We start from the raw sequence: 21078 nt of genomic DNA, 5'->3' as shown, positions 1-21078 counted from the left end.
TCGGCGAAGTGAACGTCATGATCAAAAGTGTGAAGTTTGAGATTAAAACATTGAAGCGCTTCCCGGATAAAAACGTACCATTCAGTGAATTGAATAAACCATTAACGTGCAATATAACGTATTGGATACAATACTACGTATTGTAATTAAATGTCGAAGCAACATTATTCTTGTTTGAATAAACAATACAAAAACAATATAATATATTGTAACAGAACACTGTATTGTTTTTTATTGGTTTTATACCTTACAATTTTGGTCAATCTCATATACCATACAGTAAACTGTTCAAAACAATATATTGTACACTCAGGCAAATGGACTATCGAAATACATAAGTACCCCTTATAAAAATTCGCCACAAGGAATCGGGTTGAAATTCATAAATTTGCCTTATGAAACCAAAATTTGAAAACAAAAAATGTTGGAATCGAACCAAGAACCTTGCGATCGTTAGGCCCGTACGTACACCACGCGCCTATCGACGCCTAGATGTGGTGTGGTGCTAGAACGATAGATAAAGCGCTCGTATTGCAATAATCGTTCCACCTTTTATAAGGCAAAATGAATAATGGGGACGGACCTGGTGTAGTGGTCAGAACACTCGCCTCTCACGCCGAGGACCTGGGATCGAATCCCATCCCCGACATAGTCACTTATGACGTAAAAAGTTATAGTGACGACTTCTTTCGGAAGGGAAGAAAAGCCGTTGGTCCCGAGATGAACTAGCCCAGGGCTAAAAATCTCGTTAATAAAGTCAAACCAAACCAACCAACCAAAATGAATGAATTTCGACAGTCCAGTTCGCTGCGTGTACTGTAATTGTATTGTCATTTTACAATATACTGTATTGTATTTCCAATGTTTTTATACAGTTACAATACGTTATATTTGTTTGTATTGTATTTTTTATCCGGGTTTACTTTTCAGCTGCTAAAAACCAAAAATAGGTTGAAATAAAATAAGGTTTGTTGCGACGGTTGCAATGAACGAACGACTACTGTAGAATCGCGTGCCGCGTGTAAGCACGCAGCCATAAAACGCGCAAAGTAACGTATTTGGTTTGAGAACGTAACGTTCGTAACGACCGTATTGAACACGTCACTCAAAACGTCAAAATCACCGCTGAGTAGTTCTGTTCGATCGGTTTTCTTTGCTTTCACCAGGCGATGGATAATCGCTTTTAGCTGTTTTCGAAAAAATAAAATTTCCACCAGCAAATAATCTATCAAGTGGTGCAAAATGCGAGTTCTAGTTAAAATTGCAATCCTGATTGCAATTTCCCTTTGCTTGTTCCATCATGTCCAAAGCCAGGCCAAGGGGAAAGGCGTGAGTATTGGGCCTTCGGGCGAATGTTTATTTTACGGTGACGATTCCACGTCTACCAAATTGTAATGAGTTGGAATTGCTCATTAGAATGAAACGAATCTTTGTTTTCAGTCGCAGACCCTGTCGGAAAAGGTGCAGCAATTGCTGGACATGAACGCGAAACGACCGGTTATGCGCTTCAACGGGAATCGTTTCCGGGACTTTGTCAAATCGGCCCCACGGAATTACTCGATGGTCGTAATGTTCACTGCCATGGCCCCGGCTCGGCAATGTGTTATCTGTCGGCATGCCCATGATGAGTACACGATAGTGGCCAATTCCTACCGGTACTCGCAGACCTACTCGAACAAGCTGTTCTTTGCGATGGTCGACTTTGACGAGGGTTCCGACGTGTTCCAAATGTTGCGCCTGAACACAGCCCCGGTTTTCATTCACTTCCCGGCTAAAGGCAAGCCAAAACCGGCCGATACCATGGACATTCAACGGGTGGGCGTGTCGGCCGAGGTTATCGGCAAGTGGATCCAGGAGCGTACCGACATCCAAATAAGAATCTTCCGGCCACCGAATTACTCGGCCACCGTTGCCATTTTGATGCTGACGGCCTTCGTTGGAGGGTTCCTCTATCTGCGCCGGAACAACCTGGACTTTTTGTACAACAAACAGATGTGGGGCTTTCTGGCAGTCATCTTCTGCTTCGCCATGGTCTCCGGCCAAATGTGGAATCACATCAGAAGCCCGCCGTTCGTCCACAAGGGACAGAATGGAGGAATCGCTTACATCCACGGGTCATCGCAGGGACAGTTGGTGATCGAGACGTACATTGTGATGTTCTTGAGTAAGTGGTTTTTAGATTCTTTAACATCCCCCAGTAAACTGTTCTCCAGGATTCCTTTCCCACAATGCACCACCACCAGAAAGCTATATTACAGAATTGGTAGTGAGTCACTTTTTAGTGGCATGGTCACTTTTTTCGAACTGATCACTAAAAAGTTACTATATGCAACAAATAGTTACTGAAGTCACTTTAAAAAAAAATAGCCACTGATAATGAAACTAGTGTGCAGTCCTGTTCAACCTTTTTGAACCACGCGGGTCACGTTTTAAATGCATGAGTAAAGTATGGCAAAAGTCAGTAAATAGGGGCCTTCCTTAGCCGAGTGGTTAGAGTCCGCGGCTACAAAGCAAAGCCATGCTGAAGGTGTCTGGGTTCGATTCCCGGTCGGTCCAGGATCTTTTCGTAATGGAAATTTCCTTGACTTCCCTGGGCATAGAGTATCATCGTACCTGCCACACGAAAAAAGAATGCGAAAATGGCAACTTTGGCAAAGAAAGCTCTCATCTAATAACTGTAGAAGTGCTCTTGGAACACTACGCTGAGTAGCCGGCTCTGTCCCAGTGGGGACGTTAATGCCAAGAAGAAGAAGAAAAGTCAGTAAATGAAGTTCATGAAATCGAACAAAAAATATTGAATGAAGCAAATTTCATTTGGAGAAATCGTGAAACAGATAATTATTGCTAAGCATCCGGCTGGATATTGTGTGTATATTTTGATGAATCTATCCCAGGACTTAGAAGATTTCATATAAATCATACTCCGCGTTCTGTCAGAATCCGATCTAGTAATATTAGAATGATTCTGTGTTGTGTTGAAATTCTGAATCAACTTTAACGAAAATCTTGGTCAGAATGTCCAGGATTTTATAAGAATTGCGCCTAGGATTCCTTAAGAATTTCACCCAATAATCAACTCTGGAATTTGAAATCCTTAAGTTTCTGTCACAATCTTACAAAGGGTCAAACTGTAATCTTATTTATTTATTTATTTATTTGTATTTGATCCATCTGACATAAAATTTGTCTTAATGAATATAAGTAAAACTAAAAAATCCCTGCCCTTAGGTGATGGGATTGACGGTGATTTATCAAGCGATTACATATTGTTGATATTGTGAAAAATTACTCTAATGCTAATATATTGATCGCGAAATAATCGTAATTATAACTTATAAAATGTAAGCTAGTCGAATAGTTTTAAGTTAAATAATGACATGTGTTTCAATGCATAAATATGTTTTACACTTGATTTATCACACCTTCAGCATGAGTTTAGCTACTGTCGCATGATCTAACACCAGATAACTACGCGTAATGCTGGAGGGACCGGCAGGGCCTACTACCAGTCTCTACTAACACTCAAATCACTAACAAGACTGGGAAACCAACGATCACCTTCATCAGTAGCACTATTTCTAATAGTAGTATTAGTTCAATATACATAAATCTTTTTCAGTAGACCACGAGGCGCAAGAGTGGATGCGGGTGGTCTCTGCGTATCACAGGTCATTGAAAATAGACATTTATGTTAGGTTTACTAACAATGTAGTAATTATTACCTTAGTAATACCGTAAGGTGCCGTAATTCAGCGCATCGCTTAATTCCGCGTATTTGGTCCAAAATTAGTCAAAATTTAAGAACAATTTTGAAATTTGCCCATACCGCTATTTGTATATGCTGGTAATGCATCATAATTCCAATTAAAATTATCATTAACAATAATTTACGATTTTTGAGAAATATTCCAAAACGTTTTGAATTACGGCATTTTACGGTGTTGCGCTATTTAGCAAGGTAGGTTGTAGCGGTATTAGAGATAGTTTAGTAGTGTTACTGATATATGTATAATAATTAGAAAACTGATGGCACTGTTGTTACTGAAATGTTTCATTTTTAAATATCTTTTATAATATAATATAATATAATATCTTTTATAATATAATATAATATTGTTGAACAAAATGCTGTAATTTATAACTTATTTAATTCTCTACGCATTTTTGCACTACTTTGCATTTATCACACCAACACAGGCGACATTAGCGTTCTTTGGGTAGTATTTCTGTTATGTAGTAGTAACCTCTATCGTTTTTATTGTAACGATCATAACATAATTATCGTGAGCGTAATAATGGAAATAACATAGAAGTAGCTATTGTATTTGTAGTTAAGGTATCATGGTTTGTTCCCAGTCCTTTGGTTCGGAAAGGGGTATGGGCGCGTTCTGCCAACTCGGTCGAGGCAGATTACTTGTGTGAACAAGTTACAACATGGACGTTCAAAAGTTCCTGAATGAAGTGTTGTGCATTTGATGATGGGATAGATTCACGTTCGTGCTTTATTTCTGCTTATCTATAAAGTTATATGCAATAACCTACCCTTAGCTTTACTATTTAAATTAACAGTTGCAAATATAATAATCGTTTTGAGCTTACTAACATGTCTTCGCGTTAATTGTATCATAATGATCTTTTATCTACATCCGTCGAACCATTCTGAATGGCCGTTGTGAGAATATCACCAAGAACTTCTCACATGCAATAAAGCTGGATTGTCATACATTGAAACAACAAGGTTCTCGCTCTTTCGGATTCATTTTTTGTTGTTTATCATTAGTTTCAGGGATTGTTATCGTGGAATCCAAAGAGCGAATTTTGTATGAGTTCAATGTACGCCAATACTGCCATAAAGCATGTAACAATCACTAACAGTCCTTCTCTCTTTATCCTTGTTTTCATATATAACCCGCTTCGAGGAATAATTCATCGAAGAGGAAAGGCATCCTTATCATGGCAGCGTAATGGCCGAGAAAACGTCGGCTTGCGGTCGCATCTCTCCATCCTCGGTTCTGCCCTACGCTCGCCAAATCGATACGCACTTGATCCGCCCACCTAGCTTGCTGCACTCCACGCCTTTGTTAAGTATAAAGTTTCTGTAATCATTGAATACTAATTGAAAGGTAAATCAAATGAACTTATTATTTAACTAATAACAAATTTGTTCCACAGAGCGATTTACAAAACACCACACAAAATCCCTCCTTTCACATATCCTTAGGCAAAACACTTCACTACCGTTATATGTATGACTGATTCATGTTCTTTCGACCTTGCATCATTCATACGTGTAGGGGAAGTCTAGAGTAAAAGCAAAACTTAAAGAACCTTCTGGTCAAAGATGTTGCGTTGCCTACTTCCCAAACTCCAAAACCCCCGGTGTATTATGGAAGGTGTGAGTTTTTAAACTTATGCTGGAGACTTGGCCCCTGACCCCCTTGTACATCAATAAAATAAAAAAAAAAAAAATAAAATAAAAATGAATATAAGTAAAACTAAAAAACAAAACGAGCAACAAACATTAACATTACATGAAATGCACACTTAACTATGTCTAAAATATTCAGCAAATCGATTACGAAGCGTCGTCATAGTGATGTTAAAATCGAAAAGATGATAAATTTCGTTGAATTTCGTTGCCATATATCTAGTTGGGTCATGCTGTCCGTATAGAGTGTTCCGACTGCCGAGACTGACAAAATTCCGTCTACGCAGATTCCGCTCCGGAGCGTAGATGCTAACACCAGCCAGAAGGGATGGCGAATCCATGTCCCCTTGAAGCAACTTGGCTACAAAAGCGGCTTGCGATACACAACGCCTGTTCTCCAAAGTATCAATCCCCAATAAACGACAGCGGTCTTCGTAAGGAGGTAGGTTACTGGGATCACGCCAAGGAAGATTTCTAAGGGCGTGGCGCAGGAATTTTCTCTGAACAGATTCAATTCGGGTAATCCAACTGGCGTGGAACGGACACCACACTATCGCAGCAAATTCCAGAATAGAACGAACTAGAGCGCAGTAAAGGGATCTCAGACACAGCGGGTCGCTGAAACCTTCTGTTACCTTCAGAACAAAACAAAGCTGTTTGTTTGCCCTCGAAACGATGTCATTGAAGTGATAGTTGAACGTGAATTCTTCGTCCAACCAAACGCCCAAATCACGGACACGTTGTACTCGTTCAATCGCTGTACCAGATAGCGTGTATTGGAAATGAATAGGGTTCCGCTTTCGGTTAAACGATATAACTTGGCATTTTTAAATGCTCAACGTCATGCAGTTTCGTGAGCACCACGCTTCGAAATCATTCAACAATCTCTGAAGGTGATGGCAGTCATCCAAGGAGTCGACGATCATATAGACTTTTGTATCATCGGCGTAGAACAGCCTGGTCCCGGGCGGTAAGACTAGAGATGCGTCGATGATGAATAGTGAGAACAACAAAGGCCAAAGATTGCTGCCTTGTGGTACTCCGGATAAATTCGTGAATGAGCTCGATTCATTAGAGCCTATTTTTACGCATAACGATCGGTTGGTGAGATATGATTCAAACCAATCGATGAAGCTATCGGGCACGCCACATTTGCGAAGTTTTTGTAGAAGGATTCCGTGGTCAACACGATCAAACGCCGCTTTCAAGTCCAGATACACTGCGTCCACCTGTTTACCAGCATCGATCGCTCGTATGCATTGCGTTGAAAACTCAACGAGGTTAGTAGTGACCGACCTTTTCGGGAAGAAACCATGCTGATCACTGGAGATGTACTGTTTGCAGCTATTGAATAAGGAGTCGTTGATGATAATTTCAAATACCTTTGAGCAGACACATAGTGAAGTAATACCACGGTAATTACTCACACTACGTTTGTCACCTTTTTTATGAATTGGAAATAGGAACGACATTTTCCAACTTCGTGGGAATACTCGGCATCCAATTGAACGATTGAACAGCTTCACCAAAGGTATAAGCAACGCTGAGCATCTTTTTAGTAGCGCTGGCGGAATCCCGTCTGGTCCAGGAGTGTAGGAGGGCTTCAGCTTGGTTATCGCACTTGCTACTTCCCGTTCAGAGATTTCAAACATTTCATAGCTGAAGACATCACGAGTAGTATCATCCAATGCAACATGAACTTGCGATGGCGCAGCAACGAAATTGTTGAAAGCACGTTGGAACTGTTGCGCGAAGAGTTCGCATTTGTCGCTGGCGCAGTCGGCTGACTGCTCGTCTAGGTACATCGATGTCAGTAGGCCGTTTTCTTTCCTTTTCGAATTTATGAACGACCAAAATTGTTTTGGGTTCGTACGAAGGTTCTGTTCCGTTCTTCGTTTATAGGGAGCATACAATAAAGCATTATAATTCCTGTACTCACGACTTGCTTCATTGAATGCCAATTTTGTCTGTTGCGATCGATTATTGCAATAGCACCGAAGGGCAGCAGAACGTCGGCGCCTAAGCAGACGTAATTGACCGTTAGACCAAGGCGGCTTGCTCCCGGATTTTAGAAAATTACCTAAGGTACCGTGTGGCAAGTGGGTAAATGGGGTAAGTGAAAATAATTTGTATATTTTACTGAATATGTGTATTAACGTTTTATACTCATGTGTAAACCTTTGAGACCACATAGAATATTACGATTGGTAAGAGATTCCTGAAAATGTTCAACCACTATTGCATAATAGAGCGAAAGATTGCTAACCTATCGACTATGAATCATTAAAATAACCAAAACGGCCGCTTTGAAAAGCAAAGATAGCGCCACCGTAGTCTTGTGTGTTTGACATAACAGCGATGCTGTCACAATGTTAAATCCCATGTACAGTAGCGCCGCTGTTTTGATGCGGTGAGTGCCGAAAGAGTTACCTTCAATGATCCATAACTTCGTAACAAGTGCAATCTTATATTTTAATATTTTCAGTGGAAAAAAGTTTCGGACAATAGTTTCCTGTACCACTTCTAAATTGTCCTTTCTGACAATTTCAAACTGAAATAAAATAAGGTTTTGTACTAATTTGTAAATCTAAAAATAACTGAATTAAAACACCGCCAATTTGCTCTTTAGGTAGCTATAAGCAAACAAGGTTCGGAATTATCATAGAAAAACAGAACGTGCTGATAATTCAAGAAACATTTTGCTCCAAGTGTTAGAAGCTATTATGAATCATAAAACTTTTAACATGTTGCAAACCTTAAGATATCGATGTGACTACAGTATGGTCCATAAGAAAATGCGAAAATCGTCATATCGTGTTTTAGGGTAGTTTTTATATGGAAATGTAAATAAACATAAATGTTATTCATTATTTGTATTGTTCAATCTGTTTAGACACTTTCAAATTGTATCATGTAGGCATCGAGTGATGAAAGCTTCTAAATCATCAACGATGGTGTGAAATACTTCACATGCCTTGTTTCCAGCATTCGCCTATATCAATCGATAGAATGGATTCACACCTCAAGCATTAGAGACTTAAAGATATTTTAGAAAAACCGACTCATTCTGAAAAGCCGCGGTTGAACCTTCATATGACTATATGTTGATATAAGTCATCTCTAACCAAACGATCCAATTTCTTCCTCAAAAAACTGTTATAGAGCTCTGTATTTATTTTTTATTGAATTTCAACCAAAAACCAAGGCATATAAAACCCATAATATGCAAATGCCACCAAACTACGACTCTAGCAAAATATTTTATTGCGACCATGAAAAATACGTTCTTTAAGAACTCCTCCATCGTCTAATACAAAACAATCTAATAGTTTCAACGATAAAGTGAGATTTTTGGAAACGGAAGTTTATCACTAGAGTATACGACAATCAGACGCTGTTTCCAACTCTGAGCAAGCAAAACCTTTAAACTTCTTTGCTTTATTACTTTATTTAAGGTGACACATCTCGGAATCCAAACATGGCACTATGGCAGGCACAATGGCCGGCTTGTGTCCCTACTCACGATTTCAAAGGCACTAATATGCTGAAATAATGAACGTACAAAGTCGATCTTCTTATTTCAAGCTTTCTGCTAGTGCACAAAGCTAAAATAGAAATTTCATTGTAGTTTGATGTTTCTTTCGCAAGATTTGTGCCTTCAAAGTTTTGGTACATTATTGAAATTTGATTACAAGCTGGCAGACATCAATGAACTTTTAGTTAGAAACAAGTACTTGAACCTGGTGTCAGACTGAAAGTTTGAGAGGATGCTTAAAATATATTCCCAAAACAGAATAAATTATCAAAATTTGTTCCAATTCGCTCATTTTGCTGGAAATTGCCTACATTTAGGCGTTTCCGCGGTATTCTTCAAATTTAATTATTGATTATCTCCATAAATATTGAATTGTTAAGAATTTAGCAAGCATTATCGGATTCAGGGACCTCAAATTAGTTATGTAGAGATGTTCTCAAAACTAACAGTTGTTGCATTGACAAGCGATCAGTTTCACCCCGAAATGGGATCTTCCAAATTATTATTATAGACATGATTTTTAGCACTAAAATCACATTTGTTAGACAATTTCGGTACATGAGCCAATGAAGTTCACCGTCGTACATGTTTTACTGCAGTAAGTCGTTTAATTTTGACAACATTATAGAAAACACACTTGAAAACCCGTGAAAAATGATCAATTTCACCCGAAATTACGGTAGTAAAAAATTGACAAAAAATGTTCTTGATAGCGAAGTTATGTCAAAATATACTACAGTAATCAGAAATTGTGTTCATTCCCAAAAACAATGAAAATAACGTCTGTGATTGCTAAATTCACGTTCAAACAGTTTTCGCATTTTTTATGGGACTGTAAACGGCCCGCGGGATTTTCTTTATGACCGGAGTCCGCGCGTGGACTCTAGCACGATCTCGCGGTGTTTACTCGATCTTACCGATAACTGGTAAACGCCAACTGAGTGCGTTTCCCCAATCTTCCCCTTCGGACTGACAGGCTGGGTTACCCAGTAAATGCTGGCGGAAGGTTCGACTAGAGAACCGTGTCTCTTTAACAGTTAAGCACTGATTCGTCGGAACGACACTCGCCAGGCGAGTGGTCCGCAACCGAAGGAAGCGAGTGTTTAACCGTTGTTACGGTGGTTCAACAACAGAGGAGGTTCAGACGGACAGGCTGATTTAACCAGTACCTGACGATGGAAGGTTCCAACTAGTGGGTTATATCCGCCAAAGGATGCACGCCGAGTCGTCGGAACGACACCCGCCAGGTGAATAGGATCGAGGAATCGAGCGGTCAACCGGTGTACGACGGTTTCGTGTTCGAAAGGCTTGGTTGGAGATTGATCCCCTTCTCTTTCCCTTCAGACGGACAGGCTGATGTTTTAACCAGTACCTGACAGTGGAAGGTTCCAATAGGGAGGTCTCTCTCTTAACGATTGAAAGCTGACTCGTCAGAACGACACCCGCCAGGCGAGTAGTCTGCAACCGAAGGAGTCGAGTTTACAATCGTTGGTGATAACCTTAGTGGTTGGACTTACCAGGAATTTCTCTCTAGAAAGACAAGTTGCCTGTTCCGAGTCTAAACGTAAGATCATGTATTTCGTGGTTGGTTCAGGGTTTTTATAGGCGACTTTCGTCGATCTAGGGGGCTTATTCTAAGAAGTGACAAATGCAATTCTATCGGAGATCCTATTGATTCTTAAAGTTAGAAAGAGACAATTGTCGTGATTGCCTTAATCTAATTTTCTCCCACGAGAAAGAAGCGAAGAGATTTCAACGTTTTAGGTCTTTTCTCGTAAAGTATGTCTCTGAGTGCGTAGGTGATAAATTTCGAATTTAATTACTTTGTTTCTTTCGTTGCGTGGGTTGACGCAGGGACATATTTGTTCGTGTTGCGCCTTACCATTAGATCAATGCTTTCCCTTTCTCTTCGTTATGAATCCTGTCCGCGAACCACTCGAATGCGTCAGGCTCAGCAAGGGTCTGCGCTTCGTGCTTATGACGGTTTGGTCCTACCTGCTTGCTATGGAAGGAAAATTGTTAACGATCTTTTGTTCTTATGGCTTTCCCTTCCTTCTGAGTTGATGGGGCGGTGCGTCTTTACTTTCTAATGCTAATGTTATTGATAGAATTGATGCCCATTTCAAATAATTTATCTATTCGAAGTGGACATTAATACTATTCGTGACGTTCAGTTTGCCTTTTGCTAACCAGAATGATCCGTAGTCACTCTTACTATTAGCTAGCTAGATACATCGTTATCATATACGACGTAGGGAATACCTAGAAACTCTTAGGAAAATGACTACTAGATTCACTGTGTAGAAATAAGTGGCGACAATCTTATTTTAATATGGTTTTTACATTGCCATAATAAGAAATACCTCTTTTGTAACAGCGGTATAAATAATCTAATTCCAGCTTCATTCTCGCAAAATTTACAAGTAGAAAGTAGGCGTTGTGAAGCATTGCATTTGCCACCGAAAAGTGAATCTTGCAGGAGACTGTTATAGAAGCCTAAGGTAACTTCACTGTTAAACATTTACTATAAAAATGACTATGGAAAGTAAGATGCTGAGATCGATCATTAGTAGGGTTCACTTGCTAGGTTCGAGAAATTGTTGAACAGACAAGGAAAGTGACTTTTTTCTTTAAGAATATATGAACGTAATGACCAATAAATACTTTTAACAATAAAAATGAAATTAACTAGAACTACTACTAAACAGCCTAATTTTGTTAAGACTTCACGACAATTGACGTTTAAGACTCTAATCTTACGGAAAAGACAGGAGTAATCAGAATAGCACTTGAATGACAAATTATTCAAAACCATTTCGACTAGACAGTATTAGTAATGACACTACTACACTACTATTTCAAACAAATTCTGATGGAGCTGCTGATTTTCACAATGCTTCCTTTTCTCAGAAGCAAGGGAATATGGGTACTTTTCAAAAACTAGCACGTCACAATACTAATAAAAAATCAGTGTTCATGTGGGCGCCATTGCCTAGCCCGTCTGAGTATTGGTCCTGGTAGAGGGGAAACTTGGCAAAAGCCAGACCGAGGGTTCAGCCTTGACAAGTTAAGCTGTCAGGCAGCTCCAACTGAATACCATTAAAAAAATATCTAATTCTGGGCATTCCAAGAATGATTTTACCATGACTTCCTTCGACATTCGAAACATGAAGTCTGTACAAAACTTATTGACAAAAGGCTAAATTTTCATGGATAATTCCACTGAATCATATGCTAATATTCTCACGGAATCCTGGGAAAATGACATTGGTGTGATCCACGCAGAATCCTTGGCAGAATAACCAGAATAACTAAAAGACAGGCTTTTCTAGAATGCGATTTTTTATGAATTCTGGATACAACTTTCACGGATAACATTGGCAATAATTTCCACTAGGATACCATAGATTTCTAACCAGGATTTTAAACGAGTTCAGTACGTTATTTTCTAAAATCCTGGGCAAGATTTTCAAACTATTGTGTAAATTTTTTACAGAATCGTAAGCGAATTAGTAATAGAATTTTGAACAGGTTTCTTTTGAAATACTGGCTAGCATTCTCAAACATATCAAGGTAGCATTTCGAAATGATTATTTGGTTTGATTTTGGAAGAATTGTAGGCACGATTCTTGTCAGAGCTTGGACATTCTGACCAAGATTTTTGTTAAAACTTTAACAGGATTTTAGACATTCCGAGTCATTCTAATAATACTAGGTTGGATTCTGTTCTGACATAATTCGGAGTAAGTTTTTATAAATCCTAGGAATTATCCAAAATTTCTGAGATAGAATCTTCAAAATGTTCTGGTCTAGATTATCACACGATCAGGATAATTAGCAGCAGTTACCTGTCTTTCGATTTCTTCAAAAGAAATTTGCTTCATTCTATGATTTTTCGTCATATTCCACGAACTTCATTTTCTTCATGTGAATGTTGGTGCATTTAAAAATGTGGCCCGTGGCACAAAATTGTTCCTGCCATTTGGCCCGCGGTTCAAATAGGTTGGGCAGGCCTGGTTTAGAGTGCTATAGGGGAAGGGATCGGTAAGGTTCTAGTATATCCCTTCACATGGTATGAGTTGCCTTCTTCTGTTTGTGGGTCGTAAATTACGTGCTTATTGGCTAGTTGTTTATTTTCGTTGCTTCTCTCTGTCATTGGTTCGCATCCGATCGCAAATTAATCGTCGCGTATTGACAGGGACTTTACTTCGTACAGCCGACTGAAAGGAAGACCTTGATTGACATGTTCCAATATAAGCGAATGCACTGAAAGTAAAGCTAGTTCACAACATAAAAATTGGGTATAGGGTGCCGGTGCCATTAGTGGACTATCTAAGCTATGAAAAATCAAAACAAAATAACGAAAAGTCTTAACAGAGATCTTTTGGCGTTAACAGAAAGATTTCAACCTCTACTATATGGGAAAAATATAAAAAGAGTGATAAAACAACATGAAATCGTTTGAGCCACTATTGGTACACGTGTTCCAGTAGTTGCGCTAGTGTTCCAGTAGTAGACGTTCGGGAATGACACTAGGAATTTTGAACAAAATGGTAAATTTTTACATAGTTTTAACATTTTACCCTCGGAGCAGTAACTAATATCTTTCGAATGAAGCATATAGATCATCTCTGGGACTATTCTTCATTTTTACATATCCATTTTAAAAACTGCTTCCATCCGTTGATCCACTACTGGAACACGACGGCAACTTTTTGGCGTAAACTTAATTATTTATATAACTTTTTGATAGAATAAAAAGCTGAAATTTGGCAAATCGACTATACTAGAGGCGATATATCCACCAAAAATAACACATTTCGTTTTTTAAAAAATGTACGTTTTATTCCATAGTCCAATCTACTGGTACATTACAACCATTGGTACCGGCACCCTAGGTATATTTACACAAAAAAGATTCTGAATACTTTATTAATGGATTCTGTTTCAAGCAATGATTTCTCCCGAATAGTTATCCAACGGCGTATCCGACTTACTTAAAAACAAATAACGAGCGGTGAAATTCTACAGAGCAGAAATGCAATTGCTGTCCCATGATGTAAAAACTAACATTGAAAATGTTGTAGTTATTGTGTTGTCGAATCATTTGAACAAACATAACTGAACAGAAGATAATTGAATTGACAATAATAAAATTTACTTTGTCACATGTTACTTACGTTATTGTCCATTAAAAACTGCTTAACAAATATCAATGTTAAAAGAAATCGTAAATATAACTGTTAGTTTTTCAATTTATCGTTCAAAACGCCACACTTTTCATTTGCCCCACTTAAGGAGATACATCTTTCAAAAAATCCTCAATTTTTCTTCAATTTTACTTAAAAATCAATTTCAGCATACCGCTTATATTTAGTGGGAGTTAAGCTAAAATATAAACGACCTCATTTATTTCAATTTAAGGTCTATAGAATTTGAAGAGTCTCAACTATACGATTTCCATTACCCACTTGCCTTACGGTACCTTATTGAATTCGCTGAAAATCCTGACTAGAAGCTTATGGAACCCTGATGAAGATTCTGTGAGAACTTAGCCCATGTTATCCGTGGCAGAATTCTTCAAAAATACAGTATTAGGGGTATTCACTAAAAGTCGCGTAAAATACAAAACTGCGTAACTACAGCAAGGAAATATTTCAAATGAAATATTCCCCATTTGATTCGATGAAGTGTCAAACTGGTTATTTTTAATCTATTAATTTTTGTTTTAGATGTAGCTACTGTAAATGTCAATAGTTGTTTTTTTGAAATCTGATATTTCAGCTCACAAATGGATATTTTTACTTTTTTTTTAGGATGGGTTTTGCAATTCCACGACAACGAATTGATATTACAGATGGTGAATTTTGCAATGGTTTGCGCACTAAAATTTTATCGTGAACAACAATGTTTGGTGCTTAGAAATTTCATATACGACGGTTTTTACCAGGGCACCTGAAGCTGATTCGAATGTTAGTGACTGTTACTTATACAGACTCATATTTATTTTGCTTAATACGCGATATGACCACTCACACTTCGCATGATTTGATTGGGAGGAATTTTAAATTGGATTTGAAAACGTTCCCAGACCACTGAAGTAGGTAATAAGCTTATTGTTTTTAGTTGCTCAATTGGTTTGAAATAAAATGGTATTCCTCTCCGATATCACTAAACCGATCGTAAATTTCCCCAACCTAGATCAAGGTATTTTATTTTGCCACCAGGATACATATATAATTCATTATTAAGATACAGGTTATAATTAGAATGTGAATCAGCAGTGGTTTTGTCAGTCATCAAATTCCAGTTCACAGTGCAAGTACGTCTTGCTTCCTTCTTGGCATCGAAACATGAAAATGCATTTTCAGGATACACTAAAAAAAAAAACTTGACATTTGTCAGGTCACCAAAGCGCTCTTGGATTGCTGGGCCGTTGGTTTTGAACATCCTGAATTGTTCCATTGGCAGTACCGTTTTGATTCATATTACGGACAGCTTCAAATTCCGGACACTCTACTTTGTATGGGAAACATTTCACGCGAAATGTTTCAATTTTTGCTGTTCAAAAGTTCTCAATTTCAAGGCTCGTTTTAGTAAACTTTTTCCATAAATATCTTTGAAAATTTATTATGCCCAACTACCTTAGATGTCTCTTTGGTGGTTTAACGATTTCGATTGATGATTTGACTGTTCCATTATTAATTATCATGAGCTGTCCGGAATTCGATTCAAAGTGTCCGGAATATGAGGCAAAAGTGAGAAAGCGTCCGGAATAAGAATCATGAAAAGGCCACACATTTTGATTTATTTAAAATTATTGAAGTTGCGGAAGCGTATTCTTCACCCACCGTTCGAAAGTAAAGGGCTTTCGACGCTCGATAGCGCTAAGGAATCATACAGAATGATTTATTTTGTATGCTCTATGCTGGGTTATATTTCCCTGAGTCCTTAAGTGTCCGTAATATGAATCAAAACGGTATACGCAATGTCATGATATATTTCAGATAACAAATTTAGCTTGACTTACGCAGCGCTTTACGCTGTTAAGTGAATACCCTTATTGTAAATTTTGCACCTCATCGGGTGCGACGATTTATAGTCGTCGCCGGTGAAACCGTCGCCAAAATCGTCGCCGGTGAAACCGTCGCCAAAATCGTCGCCAGCCAACCAACCGCTGAGAATTTGACGTTTTACCAGTCTTACCAACATAACGGAAAATCACCTCCTTTGATTCGTTTGCTGGCGACGATTGTGTCGGTCTGTTGAAAAGTTGGCGTCCCGTTTTGCTGGCCATGAAACAGACAGTACAAGAATTTGTGATTTTTTAATAATCCTGCCAAGGATTCTGCGTGAATTTATTGCGCATTTCTTTCACCACTGGACTATCGCTGAAGTTTTTACAAGTGCGAGAACGCTAATAAAAGTGCGCGATTGCATCAAATCGAGTCGGTATCTTCAGCTGGGTCATCGCAGTCCAAAGAATAAGTCTCGCGTTCAGTATCATAAGGGCGTGCAATGATCGATTTCTCTTAATCGATTTTCTTTTTAGTAATTACTTGGCCGTTCAACTGTTTTCGACTGTTTTTTTTTGACTCAGTAGAAAGTACTTATCATCCTTTATCGTCATGCATCAGCAAATATTTTGAAAATCGGTTGGATTTCCTTTAATAATGAAAAGATAAAATCGACGAAGAGAAATCGATCATTGCAGATAGGGGTGATCGGGGCAATATGGGCCGCCTAAGGAAAACGTCATGGAATGCATAGAAAAACAGCAGAAATTATGGTTTAAATGCAAGTGACTTGTACTATAAAATGTTATCTTCCATGTTACGTCGATGATTAATGTTAACATCAACTTGAAAATTATTTCAGGAACTTTTTGGAAAGCCATGTTTTTCTACGTGGTCACCAACCATATGGGGCATTATGAGCCACCCAACGGGGCAATATGAGCCACCTCATTCAATCGAATGATTTTTTATTTAAAACAGTATAGAGAAGAGTTAGTGGTGAAGAGTACATTATTGGAAAGGAAATTGTATTAGCTCTGCTTGAAATTATTGATTCTAGCGGCTTATTTTTTAAAGATACATAATACATAGTAAATCGACCATTCTAGTACTAAATGGCGATACTTGGTTCAACGTATTTTCTAGCAAAATGTTCCACTTGTAATGGTGCATAAAGATGACTTTGCAGTAAAAGAATAATCTGGTATATTTAGGCAATGCATTTTTATGTTCAAAACATCGTTTTTTTTTTGCTTAAATCTAGGTGGCTCATTTTGCCCCGCCCCTTCATCTTGAAAATAATATATTGTTTTTCAATAATTTTGTTTACGAACAAATCTAATTTCGCTCACGAACTGTTCATTATGATCAGAAGTTTCAATGGATTGATAAAATTTACCAGAATTATAAACATGATTGTCTTATAGGCTTAATCAAAAACTGCCAAAATTATAAGCTTTTCATGACGAAGGACTAATTTGTACATTTCTTAAATAAAAATATCTTAAATATCGTAAATATCTTAAGTGTTCAAACGAATATTCTTACGGTTTTCATTGTGGTGGCTATTTGAGGCATCCTTTAGCAGATCATAACGACACTAGACATTAAAACACTGTCTTTGAGGTCAAAACCGGAGTGGCTCATATTGCCCCGTATGTTCATATTGCCCCCATTGCCCCTACGCCTGTATGATACTCAACGCGAGAAGTGCTCTGAAGATACCAACATGATTCGATGCAACTTTTATTCGCATTTTCGCACTTATGAAGCCGCACTTCGCAGTCCAGTAGTGAAAGAAAAACACAATATAATTGTATATAATTCTATGTATTATATTTGAAAATTAAGCCAGCCTTTTTGACAATTAATTTATTTAATGTTGAAGGAACTCATGGTAGACTAGCGTTCGGCAAACTTGACCAGATCATCGAAGTTATTGATTCGATTCAAATTCGATATGTCGAATCGATTCACCAATTCAATCGAATCATTTGAATCGATGTTTTTGATTTTCTTACAAATCCAGTTTTCCACCGTTTTTTAGTAATTACTTCAGCAGATCTTCCGAAGATAAAGGGGACGGATCCGGTGTAGAGAACATACGCCTCTTTCGCCGAGGACCTGAGACCGAATCCAATTCCAGAGAAAGTCACTTATGACGTTAAAGTTATAGTGACGACTTTCTTCGGAACTTTCGTTAATAAAGATAGAAACAAACTTCCTAAGATTCCTACAGGAGTTCTTTCAAGGAAATTTCTATCATTTATTCCAGAGTTTTTGAAGAAATTTCTCGCGTTCAGTATCATTAGGGCGTAACTTCAATGATCGATTTCTCTTCATCGATTTTCTCTTTAGCTAATAACTTGGCCAGGCGACTGTTTTGAACTGATATTGTTGATTCAGTAGAAACTACTCATCGTCCTTTGTCATGCTCCATCGTGAAATGTTATGAAAATCGATTGGATTTTGTGTAGTAATCGGAAGAGAAAATCGACGAAGAGAAATCGATCACTGCAGATACGTCTGTATGATACTAAACGCGAGATTTGGTAAAGGTTTTCCAGGAACCCCTACTAGTTATATTCTCCAAGAAGTTCCTACGATGATTTTCCAATTATTTCTCCAGCCGTTTTTGTATAAATTTCTGCGTGAGTTTATCTACGGTTAATCTTAAAAAATGCGCCAAAACTCTTCCAGGAAACCTTTTAAGAACTCTTCTTTATTAAGCAGCTCAATAGATTCGACCAGTGATTCATAATTACGTTCATCAAAAAATGTTTCTAATATTTTTTTCAACACTTTATCTACGAATTAATCCTGCAGTTCTTCCAAAAAATTGAGTTAGTTTTCATGTAAATTCTCCATTCAATATTTCATTTGAGGTTTCACACCAGCAAATACTACAGCAATTATTCAGACTATTTTTACACAAGTTTTTCTGTTTTCTGTTAAACGTTGTTTTTCAATGAATGCGTAAAAAAAGTCCTACAGAATTGTATCTAGGGATTCAAATAATTACTTTTTTCAATCATAATCTTAGAAATTTATTCTAGAAATTATTTCTTCTTTAATCTGCCAAGACTTCATCAGATATCAGGGAGTCTTCCAGAGATCCACGCAAAGAGTAAAAAGGCTAGTTGTTCATCACGGGTCCTACGGCTTTATTTCCCTTCCTAAGGTAGTCGTTATTATAACCTTTTTAGGTCATAAGTGACTATCTCGGGGATGGGATTCGATACCAGGTTAGTTCTCACCACTACATCTGGCCTGTCCCCAAATTTCAAAACGTCTATTTTTTTTCTGTCAACTTGCATACAAATCTACCAACTTGACTATTTATGTGCTTAATTTGCTACAGAAATTAGTTTTAAGGTGATTGTTAGCACGAACAAAAAAATCCAAGTTTGTTACAATTCCGTTTTTAAATCGATTCGAACGAACAAATGAATGTAGCTCTAACATGCGAATGTGATCTACTGAACATGAAATGTTTCATGCTACTTTGATTCTATACAGCAATCTAATTGACTGCTTACATAAAACGCTATGGCCAAAACCTGTGCTTCTATCCTACAGAACAGTTTTTTTTGTTATTGAAAACTATGTTTAAGAATAGTGATGCACCGAATATTGGTATCCAGCCGGCCTACGGGCGGCGTAGGCTCAAGCGTTTTACATTACATGTACCTTACGCTAGTGAGCGGATACTGGTGCACTGATGGTAGATACCGTTAGAAAAATTCGTGGATGGACTTTTAAGAACTTTCTTAAGAAATTTCATAAAAAAAATCTGGAGGAATCATCCCTTAAATCGTTGTCAATGGAAAAATTTCTGCATACATTCTTAAGTTCCAAATGGGAATGTTAGCAGAATCGATAAATGAATCACTTGATGAAGAACCCACTACTTCTATGAATTCTGATTTTTTTTGGAGAAATTCCTGAAGAAATTCATGGTGGAATCTTTTTAATGTTTTCTGGGATTATCCTTAAGAAAATCCAGAACGAATTCTTGAAGATATTTTATAAAAGATGCATAAAGGAATTGCTTAAGCAGGCCGTAAAGAATAATTAATAAAATTCCTGAAGAACCAGATATTCTGAAGAACGGGTTTCCGGTTGGATCCTTGGGTTAAAACGTATTCTTTTATTTCCAGATGCAATGATTGTTGCTGGCATGATTCTGCTGACTGAGTCCGGCTGGCAAAGTGATCCCCGAAAAGGGAAAATTGCCGCCATAGTCGGCTTAGTACTGGTTGCAGTTTTCTTCTCGTTGATCCTGTCGATCTTCCGGTCGAAGGCTCAAGGATATCCGTACAGGTCAGTTGAAAAATAGCACACGTCTCATATTATGTAGAACTAATCAATTTCTGTTTGTCTATTTCAGCTTCTTGTTCAAATAACTTGGAGTCGTTTGAGTGCAATGAATATCCTACGAAAAGTGTTGACAGCGAAACACATTGCAGTAAAAGAGTGCGAGTGTAGAATTTGTGAGCACCAGTTTGGCACGAATGTGTAGGAAAACCCTACGTAATCGAATGCGTTAAGTACTAATTGTAACAAACCGAAATCACCAAGGAAATCACATTGATTTACACATTACCTATTATGCTAGTGAGAACTAATGAATTAGTGCAAAAAATCTGTTCCGTCAATACCATCTGGAAATAATTAACTTTATTGTTTGTTTAGTGTTTCAAATTTACTGCGGAATTTATACTTCGGTATTTTACGGAATAAAACTTGACGGGGTCTCACGTATAAGGCCTTTTAGGGGTTACAAAAAAGACGATTGAACGCTATTTGATTCTGATCCGAATTTGCCTGCGGCATTAGAAATAGATTTTTTTTTTTTTGCCAAAATTCTTTTTAATCAGGAATTTTTGCAAAGATTTTTTCATAAACTACAATAAGTATTTATCAAACTTTCTAACGGTTTATCTCAAGCATTCATTAATAAAGAAGAGAAATCAGCTTGCTGTCTTCAGTGGAGTTGTCACCTTCAACGAGTTTTATACAACTTTGATTATCTTCAAATACGGTGATTGGTCCAATATCTTCTTCAACAATTTCTTCCAACAGTCGCTTAGTCCAAA

The 21078-nt window shown here is 37.8% G+C and overlaps 1 protein-coding gene across 1 annotated transcript; it reads left to right on the top strand.

Moving 5' to 3' along the window:
• The first annotated feature begins 1103 nt into the window (after window positions 1–1103).
• LOC5566520 (tumor suppressor candidate 3) lies at window positions 1104–20771 on the top strand. Its single transcript, XM_001650863.2, has 4 exons — window positions 1104–1329; window positions 1441–2164; window positions 20140–20302; window positions 20370–20771. Exons 1-4 carry the CDS (start codon window positions 1243–1245, stop codon window positions 20383–20385), a joined length of 990 nt encoding a protein of 329 aa, XP_001650913.1. The 5' UTR covers window positions 1104–1242; the 3' UTR covers window positions 20386–20771.
• The last annotated feature ends 307 nt before the right edge of the window (window positions 20772–21078 follow it).

Source organism: Aedes aegypti, chromosome 2, assembly GCF_002204515.2.
Source record: "Aedes aegypti strain LVP_AGWG chromosome 2, AaegL5.0 Primary Assembly, whole genome shotgun sequence".
Classification (NCBI taxonomy): Eukaryota; Metazoa; Arthropoda; class Insecta; order Diptera; family Culicidae; genus Aedes; species Aedes aegypti.
Note: the sequence above shows the minus strand (reverse complement) of the source record. Positions and strands in the feature narration are given on the sequence as shown.

What these genes read in the sequence shown, in the direction of transcription:
- LOC5566520 (XM_001650863.2), top strand. Translation starts at nt 1,243, where the DNA reads ATGCGAGTTCTAGTTAAAATTGCAATCCTGATTGCAATTTCCCTTTGC. An exon ending in GCCAGGCCAAGGGGAAAGGC is followed by an intron (nt 1,330 to 1,440) that starts GTGAGTATTGGG and finishes CTTTGTTTTCAG; the next exon opens with TCGCAGACCCTGTCGGAAAA. An exon ending in GTACATTGTGATGTTCTTGA is followed by an intron (nt 2,165 to 20,139) that starts GTAAGTGGTTTT and finishes TTTTATTTCCAG; the next exon opens with ATGCAATGATTGTTGCTGGC.